Source organism: Populus euphratica, unplaced genomic scaffold (assembly GCF_000495115.2).
Source record: "Populus euphratica unplaced genomic scaffold, PopEup_1.0 scaffold451.1, whole genome shotgun sequence".
Taxonomy (NCBI): Eukaryota; Viridiplantae; Streptophyta; class Magnoliopsida; order Malpighiales; family Salicaceae; genus Populus; species Populus euphratica.
This window is the reverse complement of record NW_011500334.1, coordinates 1-10069: the sequence shown is the minus strand read 5'-3', so window position 1 is coordinate 10069 and position 10069 is coordinate 1. Positions and strand designations below refer to the sequence as shown.

The 10069-nt window shown below is 35.0% G+C and overlaps 1 protein-coding gene across 8 annotated transcripts; it reads left to right on the top strand.

Annotated features, from left to right (window-relative positions):
• The first annotated feature begins 524 nt into the window (after nt 1-524).
• Nucleotides 525-7647, top strand: LOC105113751 (cleavage and polyadenylation specificity factor subunit 3-I-like). 8 transcript variants are annotated; one of them, XM_011010053.1, is made up of 7 exons: nt 525-804; nt 1187-1334; nt 2497-2664; nt 2829-2926; nt 4173-4218; nt 4301-4450; nt 5737-7502. In XM_011010053.1, the coding sequence occupies exons 3-7, from the start codon at nt 2512-2514 to the stop codon at nt 7381-7383; spliced, it is 2094 nt and encodes a 697-aa protein (XP_011008355.1). In that variant the 5' UTR covers nt 525-804; nt 1187-1334; nt 2497-2511; the 3' UTR covers nt 7384-7502. The 8 variants fall into 8 exon arrangements, 7 of the variants coding, with proteins under 7 accessions (XP_011008355.1, XP_011008353.1, XP_011008354.1 ...); XR_840015.1 differs by lacking the exon at nt 1187-1334 and having other exon boundaries at nt 526-804; nt 2453-2664; nt 5737-7445; nt 7477-7647; XM_011010051.1 differs by having other exon boundaries at nt 526-804; nt 2453-2664.
• Nucleotides 7648-10069: the final 2422 nt, after the last annotated feature.

Genomic DNA, 10069 nt, shown 5'->3' with positions numbered 1-10069 from the left:
AAAAATAAAAATTACTCAAACATTAAAATCTTAGAGATTTTTTTTGAATCAAAATTATATTATTGTATAGTTCAAGAGAATTTTCATAATATATAAAATATAATTATTTAATCTGGATGAAAAAAATTAGACACTTTTGAAAAATCTTATATGACCAAGCTAATTGACTTGAACTTGGTTATTGAAGTTTTGACGAAAGTTTTTTTTAATTTGATTTATAATATAAATAATTATTTTTTAATATTATTTCATGTGGCACTATTCACGCCAACAATGTTTAAGTTAATTAATGGATATTATTTATTCCGTAGAGTGAATAATGTCCAAGGAATTTATATAAATTTACCTGATTTGTAAATGTAAGAAGCAACTGCTTCTTTCAACAAAAATATTTATGAATCTTACATGAAAAGTTAGATGTATTTTATGTTATTACCAAACTTAATGTTTACATGATAAGTTTTAAAAACAAAACTACCGTATAAATAAACACCTTCTTTCATCCTTTTAAACTTGATGAACCGGCCGGTCTTCCGGAACTTAGACCTAACTTATTAAATTTTTCTTAAATGAATAAAACGGCGTAGTTTTTTGGTAGAGATACGAAAGTGTTTGAACTCACTATCAACAATGGTCTGTTGAGCTTCAGGCACATTACCAATCCCTATCTCCCCTTCCTCCTCGATTCCTCTTCACCCTCTCCCCCTGTTTGTTCTTCCATCCCACGTCCTTTGTTCTGTGATAATAAAACCCGCAACTCAGCGAGCCCGTTCCTCCCACTCGAGTCGTCGACGCTGCTTGCAGGTAAATAGCGATCCTTTGCTCTGTGATTGTTTATTTTGCGTGGCTTGAACTTTCATGTTGAGATTGTGCATGTAAAGTAGAGTCTGCTTAGCATAAATTAAAAAGAATCAATAGTTCTTAGTTATTAAATCAATGAGGCTAGGTATTTCAAAAGGAACCCTTTTCTTTCTCGTGTTTTTGGTGGTTAAAGCAAAGCCGAAAAAAGTTTCGCAACTGCTACTTTAATTTCTTTAAAGATAGGGTTCTTTAGTAATACTTTAATTTTTAGTTAGAAACGGAAAAATTAAGTTTTTTTTTTGTTCAAATACAATATTTCTTAATTTGAAAAACTGAAAATTTTAAACTGTGATCAGAGAATGTTTTTGTCTTGTTGTATGAGGAGGGTATGGGTAGATAGATGATTTTGGTTGCTCAAGCACGCCAGCGTGACGGTGGAGCTATAATGGGTTTGAAAGACGCGAAGGAGAGGAGTCCAAGGTCATAAAAGTAGGGGTTTGGAGCATTCTTGTGGTCTAACAATACTAATATAGGTATATGTGTACGTATGCTATCTTTCTTTGCCTGCTGCTGCTCCTCCTCTTTGTTTATTTAGGAGAAATTAAGGATTGCTCTTCTTTTTCTGAATCTTACGAACAAGTATAATGCACAAAGCATTTACAGGCGTATTGACTGAATAACTAATTAGTACAGAATTGTCTTTATATATATATATATATATAGTAACCAAACAGAACGCTGTGTTTTATGTTAACTTTAGTTGAGAGATGTGGTGAATTAGATTTGCAAGACTGCATATGGCCTGGCACCAGCATGACCAGAAAGGGTCACCGGAACTGTACATGAGAAGGGCGGGTTCAATGTAGTAGGTCAAGTATCAATGGGAAGAACAGATATTAAGTGGAGTTGGTGCGGTCATATACTATTAAAGTAGATTTAATTGGTAGAAACTGGGAAAGAATGGGCTTGGGTTGCTTTCAAGGTCCGAGTTGGTTTTTGAAGCCATCTTGTCTCTTTGAGTCAACTGTGTCTTATCTCTGGTGACAAAGGCAAAACAGCTTACCTCAGAAAGCACACAAGTCATCAAAACCCTAACAAGACAATCTTCTGTTTTGTTTGTCAAGTCAGTGAAAAATCAATGGTTCTAATCTAGCACTTGAATAGACAATCTCAAGTTAGCAAAAGGGAAATGCTTTGTCAATCTTGAGATTTATTTGTCCTGTTCATGTCCATCAAAGTGACAATATAAATGGAAGAGCATTTGAGAAAGCATTCAGACAACACAAATTTGGTTCACCTTGGAATCATAGCTGTCGAATTCACCTTGCATTACTTGAAAAGTGAATTGAAGAATACAAATGTGGGTTTTGAGTCATGTGACTACTTAGGACTGGAACATATGCCATGCTAACTGATTTGTGTATTTTAATTTGATCCATTAATTAAATCTTCAAGTAAAAGCAAAGAAAACCCCTTGAAACAATGTCTCTGATGTAGCGAAACTCCCATTTCCACCTTATAATTTTAAAAAGTTTGAGCTTCAAGCATAATTGCTATAAACATTTAAGCTTTATTTCAACTTTTGTAAGTTGTATTCTTTTATTTTATATAATCATTACAAACCAGAAGCTGAGTGGGTTTATCTGTATAGGAGTTTTTCTACAGAGACATAAATACATTTTGGTTTTGGGGCAGCTGAAGAACACAAGAATGGCATCAACAGGGCAATCACAGTCACTAAAAAGAAGGGATGCACCAATAACAAGAGAAGGAGGGGATCAGCTAACTCTAACCCCTTTAGGTGCTGGAAATGAAGTGGGTCGATCCTGTGTTTACATGTCATTTAAAGGCAAGACTGTATTGGTACTGCTTCCCTCCCTCCTTCCCTCTATGCATTTTGTTGTTTTTCAATTATGCCATTTTATACTAATTTACTATTGGTAATTCTTGATTATGCTGGATCAAATTCAATGAATGTATTTTGTTTATTAATTTATGTTTTTGTTGTTGAATTATGCCAATGTTAGTTTGATTGTGGAATTCATCCGGCTTATTCGGGTATGGCTGCTTTACCTTACTTCGATGAGATTGACCCTTCCACTATTGATGTGCTTCTCGTTACACAGTATGTATTTCTTCACCTTCTCTTGCTAATTCTCCTTGCTTGGCTATTGTATATATGTATATTGATTTTCCATTCCATGAGGCAATATTTTGTTTCTCACTATTAGTTTCATAAATGCGAGCTTTTTCTCTCACTGAATGCTCCTTTGATTTGACCTTGCTTGCTTTCTTGTTTGTTCATTTTCTTGTCACAAGAGATATCTCCTATGATGATGTAGTAAGATTGCATGAAACTTCAGCTGCAAGAGATCAACTTGTCCAAGGAAGAATATGAAATTGTTTCAGAATTAGAGAACACTCAGCTCAGAAGTCAGATATACTGTTATTGAGAAAGTTAGTGTTAGGGTATTTTGGTCTAATATTTGGGAATATTTTATTGTGTGACAATACATGTTGGGAAGGAGTTTTAATATTTTGAGAAAAACCACATGATGCAGTTCCCTAGGTGTTTGAGCTTGCATTATTAGGGTCATTTGATAGGCAGTGGCTGGGTTCTATTCTTAGTTCCCTCATCAGTAGAAGTTAGCAAGTCTGTTATAATGTGGCACTTGACAATAATATAAACTGAAACAGTGAAACTTAAACTTGATGCTTTGTCAACGAGAGGGCAGGCTGAACTTTCTTACCTCTATAAAAAGTTATCAGTAGTATTCTTGATGTGTGCTGGGAACTTTTTTACTCTTAACTGGATCCATGCAGCTGTAGAGAAGTATAGATGTAATGAGATGCAATGAGATGTCTGATAAAGTGTTGATGGAATTTGAAGTGTCACAGACTTGTAATATCTATATTTTAATTATTCACATGTTCCTTGTTGCAAGAAGGCTAGTGATCTTCTAAGAAATAGGGTTGTGCTCGTGAGGTTTATTTGCTTATGATGGGAACCACAATAGAACAGTGCTGAGAGTACATTTGATTGGGGAGTTAAAGCAATCCGTTTTCCAGGTGAAATCATTTAGGAAAATCTTGATTTTCTATACTATGTTATAATAATTTTTTTAATGTGATTAAATATCATACTGTTCAACAAGAAAGGAAAACAATAAAACAATATTAATTATTTCTACTAATTAATTATATTGAATATTAGTGTGATTGCATATCATGCAATTATTCAAAAAATGAAAATATTGAAAAATCATTTGATCAATTTAGTTTGTTTTCTATCGTTACTTTTTCAATCAAAATTTTTAGGCCTCTCTAGGTTTTTTTCATCAATCATTGGGAGTGATGTTTTCTGCTTGCAGCTTTCACTTGGATCATGCTGCATCCCTACCTTATTTTCTTGAGAAGGTTTGTTTTTTTTACTGATTTCTACAAAGCTGTTGTGTGTATCTTTCACTAGGATTGATCTAACATGTTCACTCTTTATCAGACCACATTCAGAGGTCGTGTTTTCATGACTCATGCGACAAAGGCTATCTTCAAGTTGCTTTTGACTGATTATGTAAAAGTGAGCAAAGTTTCAGTGGAAGATATGTTGTTTGATGAGAAAGACATAAACCGCTCAATGGATAAAATCGAGGTCTGTGTTTATGAATTCTTGCATTCATTTGTTTGCATCTATCCGCAACCTTTTTGTTCTTCCAGAAACTTGATCTACTTCGTTTACCTTCCATCTAAGCAATAGATTGGAAATATTTTTGTTTATTATATTTAGCTTGGCATGATGTTGTGGTCCCAAAGTGAGGGGATCAGGAATTCAGCTTATTGGTTATTCTTCTTTATCACCTCCTATCCATGTTGACTTAATTGCTCTAGATGAAAGGTTTGCGTCTTCTGGAATCTAAAGTGTTTCAATCTTGCATTTGGGGTTATGAATTTTGCTTTCTATGGATTTCTTAGCTTTCAGTCTGTTTGAGTTTGGCAATGTTAGTTGTTGGCTTCTCATTTGAGGCTTGAATGTTTCACATGTAAACTGTGGACCAATTTATGTGCATCTGATAATTAAGTTATGCCTTTCTTCTTTCCAGTACTGATCAATCTAAGTTCATTCCACACTTAAGTTGCATTTGGAATACTCTATTGCCTGATAAAATCAAAGAGCATATTCAAGTAGTTGAGGTTGACAGCCATGCATGTTTATTGAACTATGAGAGTTTGGGTCATATGATAGTGAGTGCCCTTTAACTCTTTCTCTTCCTGCGCATGTAAGATTTACGTGATTAGTAATAAGATAACAGTAATTCAAAAGTAGAAGAAGAATCTATGTATTTTATTCCCTTGTTTCTTTGAAGAAGGGTGCTTCTTCCAAAATGGGAGTTGCTTATCTCTTTCTCAATATAGCTTCTCTTTTTGGTAAGCATCATGCTTGGCATTTTAAGTTGGTAAATCTGTCCCTGACCGATCCATGTTAGGTAATGTTTGGGCTGATTAAAAGGTGTTTTCACAATTATGAAATAAGAAAAATAAGTAGGTATTTAATTTTTGGTAGCATTCTGAAAATACAATCCTATGGAGCCAATTCAAAGCGAGGATTTCTTTTGATTTTTTTTCCATCCTTCCTTGTAGCAAAATCACGATCCATGAGTGCAAGTGGTCAAAACCATTGAGAGATTGCAGAGGGAACATGAGTATATCTCTTTTATATGTTTTTCTATTCATACATGGACTGTTAATCCTAATCCCTGACCTGACACTTCTGTCAAGGTTTGGTGCATGTGTTTGCATTTTTGTCATTCTGTGTAAGCAGATCTGCTGGTGTTTGCTAGGTCTTATTTTCCTTATTATGGGGTTACTTGTAATGTTCCTTTGTGATCCTCTGTTTAATATAAGATTCCGTCATTTCATTGATGATTTTTGTAATTGCAGGTTATTGACTTCCATCAGACTCTGGATGTTAATGGCATTAAATTTTGGTGCTACACTGCTGGTCATGTCCTTGGCGCTGCCATGTTCATGGTAGATATCGCTGGTGTTCGAGTGCTGTATACTGGAGACTATTCACGTGAAGAAGATCGGCATCTTCGTGCTGCTGAGATGCCACAATTCTCTCCAGACATATGCATAATTGAATCTACCTATGGTGTCCAACTCCATCAACCTCGACACCTTCGGGAGAAGCGCTTCACTGATGTTATCCATTCCACCATCTCTCGAGGTGGTCGTGTTCTAATTCCAGCATTTGCTCTTGGCCGAGCTCAAGAACTCCTTTTGATCCTTGATGAGTATTGGGCAAACCATCCTGAGCTTCATAACATTCCCATATATTATGCTTCTCCCCTTGCAAAAAAGTGTATGACTGTTTACCAGACATACATCCTTTCTATGAATGAAAGGATCCGCAATCAGTTTGCGAATTCAAACCCCTTCAAATTCAAGCATATATCACCGTTGAATAGCATTGAAGATTTTACTGATGTAGGGCCATCTGTGGTTATGGCAAGTCCTTGTGGACTTCAGAGTGGTTTGTCAAGGCAATTGTTTGATATGTGGTGCTCTGATAAGAAAAATGCTTGTGTTATACCTGGATATGTTGTTGAAGGGACCCTAGCTAAGACAATCATTAATGAACCAAAGGAGGTACAGCTCATGAATGGAGTGACTGCACCACTCAACATGCAGGTCCATTACATCTCATTCTCTGCCCATGCAGATTATGCTCAGACAAGTACCTTTTTGAAAGAGCTCATGCCTCCTAACATTATTCTAGTTCATGGAGAAGCCAATGAAATGGGAAGGCTCAAACAGAAACTTATCACAGAGTTTACTGACGGCAACACCAAGATAATCACCCCAAAGAATTGCCAGTCTGTTGAGATGTATTTCAACTCTGAAAAGATGGCAAAAACCATTGGAAAGCTGGCTGAAAGGACCCCGGATGTTGATGAAACTGTCAGTGGGATGCTGGTGAAGAAGGGCTTCACTTATCAAATCATGGCACCTGGAGATCTCCATGTCTTCTCACAATTATCAACGGGAAATATTAATCAGAGGATTACCATTCCTTTTTCTGGTGCATTTGGTGTGATAAAGCACAGGCTTGAGCAGATTTATGAGAGTGTGGAGTCTGGAAGTGACGAGGAGTCTGGGTCTCCAACACTGCAGGTGCATGAGCTGGTAACAGTGAAACAAGAGTCTGACAGACATATTTCACTTCATTGGACTGCTGACCCCATAAGTGATATGGTGTCTGATTCAATTGTAGCTTTGGTTTTGAACATCAGCCGGGAGGTTCCTAAGGTAATAGTTGAGTCAGAGGACATAAAATCTGAGGAAGAAAATGAGAAAAAAGCAGAGAAAGTGATTTATGCCCTCCTTGTTTCACTCTTTGGAGATGTGAAACTTGGAGAGAACGGGAAGCTGGTCATACGTGTCGATGGGAATGTGGCAGAGCTTGACAAACAGAGTGGGGATGTTGAGAGCGAGAATGAAGGTCTCAAGGAACGAGTCAGGACAGCATTTAGGCGAATTCAAAGTGCTGTGAGGCCAATCCCGCTCCCGCACCCTGCATCTTAGCGTTTCTCTTTCCTTTTCCTTCTTGTTTCAACATGTTTCTGACCTTCGAGAATAGATTTTGTTTCTATTGAGCACTAATTTCTAATTTATCCATTCCGTAGTAATTTTATGTTTGAATGCATCCTGCCTTGAGGTTGCCTATTATTTTAGTCTCGTACCTTCATTATTTGGCTCATTTTTGTAGTTTGGACTTATCCTATCAAGGGATAGCTAGAGTTCAAATTAGTGCCTTAAAAATTCAGTTTCTAAAAATATAATTGAATATTTGCTACATGCAAGTTGTAAATAGTCAGATTTCTAACCATTTTTTCTATGTGAGAATTGCTGTCGTGGCATGATTTTATTCTGGAAATTGCTAGTCCAGTCAGATTACAAATCCGCGCTTCAAAAAAATTCAGTTTCTAATAATATGATTGAATGTTGGTTGCATATAAGTTGTAAATAGTCAGATTTGTAACCATTGTTTCCATGCGAGCGTGACTTGATTTTGTTCTTGAAGTTCAGTTGACGGTTTAAATTTTGGGATTGATTGATACATCTGAATCTGTGATTGGGTTATTTCACCAGCTTAGATGAGAGAGAAAAGGAGAGAGAGAAAAAAAGCAACGTAAATAAATCAGAGATGGAGAAGAAACATGTGTCACTTGGTTAGGCAGGCACCACCTAGAGGAGTCCATCACTCGGAAGCCATGCTTTGGTCATGTATCGTGGCCGTGCAAGCTGCAAAAATTGTTTTCAAGCCCCTACACGCTTCTAGTTTAATAATTTAAATAATATTATATAATTAGTAACATATGCAACAACTCTCTTAATTTGATAATTATCTAAAAAACCGAAAGGAAAATCCATAAATATCATTGCACACTTAATTTTTTTTTCTATTTTTTTTTTGCCTTCAAGAGTTATGATCATGAATTCATTGTATATTTAAAGCTGAAATGTTAAAAATACCTTTGAGTGATAGGTATATATTATTTTTCTATTTGGGTGAAAAAAACCATTACATTATGCTACAAAATTATATGAAGACCAATCCTCCGTCAATGAATTTAGCAATGTCAATTAAATCTCTGTTAAAATACAAAACACCTTTAAAAGTAGTATCTTTAAATTGTGTAAAGAAAAGCTTAGATGTCATAATATTGTTACAATTTATAGTGTTATAAGTCTAAAGCCACACTTAAAGACTGATTCATTTTAGTTTTTTTTTTTTTATAATAATGTAATTATTGCATTCTATTTTGTATTTTATTTTCCTATTGTTTTGATAATGGTTTGTATGATTTGATATTTACGGGGCATGCTAAGAATCCTATTTTTATAATCGATTGGAATTGTAGCTTGCTTTTGAATAATAATTAAATTTATGAATGCATCCAGCAGTGTGCATGATAATAAACATATAATAATTAAATTTATGAATGCATCCAGCAGCAGTGTGCATGATAATAAACATACCCACGTAATATTTTCTCATCGGTTCAAGGTGTCAATTTATTCCTTGTTTTCGACATATGTAGCCCTAGCATGAGCATTAACAAGTTGTAGTGAGCTGGATTTCCACGGCACTTGAAGAGCATCCAAAAAGTTTAGTGAAGAAGAACAATAATGCATAGTATGCTATCCAATGGCAGTAATGAGTTAGAAGAGAGAAGAAGAAAGAGGAAGAAAGAGACGACAAAAAAGGGAGAAAAAGAAACTAATTTCATCATTATTTTTCCTAGAAAAAAATGTTGTTACATATAGGGTTGTCTAATAGTACTATTCCTTTAATTTAGACCAATTCGTGGCAACAATTATAACTAATAAATAAAAATAAAACACTGTTGAAAATAGGATAAATAAAACTTAAAATGAGGACAAAACATTGTGTTGAAGCGGGTAAGTGAAATGCTGTGTTTTCCCTTGTCTTTTTAATTAAAACTGAAATGGTTTTTTATTTGAATCAATCAACCCTAACTTTTTTTTTTAGGGATCTTCTTTCTTTAATAATGCACATAACAATTCTCCATTCAGAAAAACACCCTTATTCTCAAGGGGAAATGTTGGAAACTTTAGAGAAAACTCTTTAAAGAACTCCTACGTGGCTTCAACTATAAGTGAATTCTTCCACAAGATCAGGACCTGAGTGGTTGCACTATTGTGATCCTTCACCATTCTTCTATTCAATATTGCTCGAGGTTAGGGTTTTAGGCTATCATGTAGTTCGGGTAAATCTTTGTATACTCTTTTACACCCCATATGCTTCTTTAATTGTGATACATGAAATACTACGTGGATTGTGGCAATAAAAGTAGGTGTAGCTTGTAAGCCATTATCCCAATACATTCAATTGCCTATAGACCATAAAATTTAGTTGATAGTTTATGTGATTCTTTTGTGATGGTTTGTGTGATTCTCTTGTAACCTCTAACCTTTATTTGTAGAGTTGTAGTTTAAGATAAATCCAATTACCCACAACAAACATCCTTTTATTCATTTTCTTGTTAGCATGTTGGATCATCCTATGTTATGCCACCTTAAAATTGGTTTTGATAGATTTCAACATGTCTTCCCTTTATATGAGAAGTGTATCCACAACTTCAATAGTATAATTCTTTGGCAAGTAAATAATATGAATAGAAGGTATATGACCGTAAAGTATTTCATATAGTGCAAATTTAATAGAAGCATGATATTGTGTATT

Bases quoted from the DNA above. Each gene is read 5' to 3' on its own strand.
- LOC105113751 (XM_011010053.1), top strand. From the start codon at position 2,512: ATGGCATCAACAGGGCAATCACAGTCACTAAAAAGAAGGGATGCACCA. The intron at 2,665-2,828 runs GTACTGCTTCCC...TGCCAATGTTAG, and splicing joins TTAAAGGCAAGACTGTATTG to TTTGATTGTGGAATTCATCC. The intron at 2,927-4,172 runs GTATGTATTTCT...TTCTGCTTGCAG, and splicing joins GATGTGCTTCTCGTTACACA to CTTTCACTTGGATCATGCTG.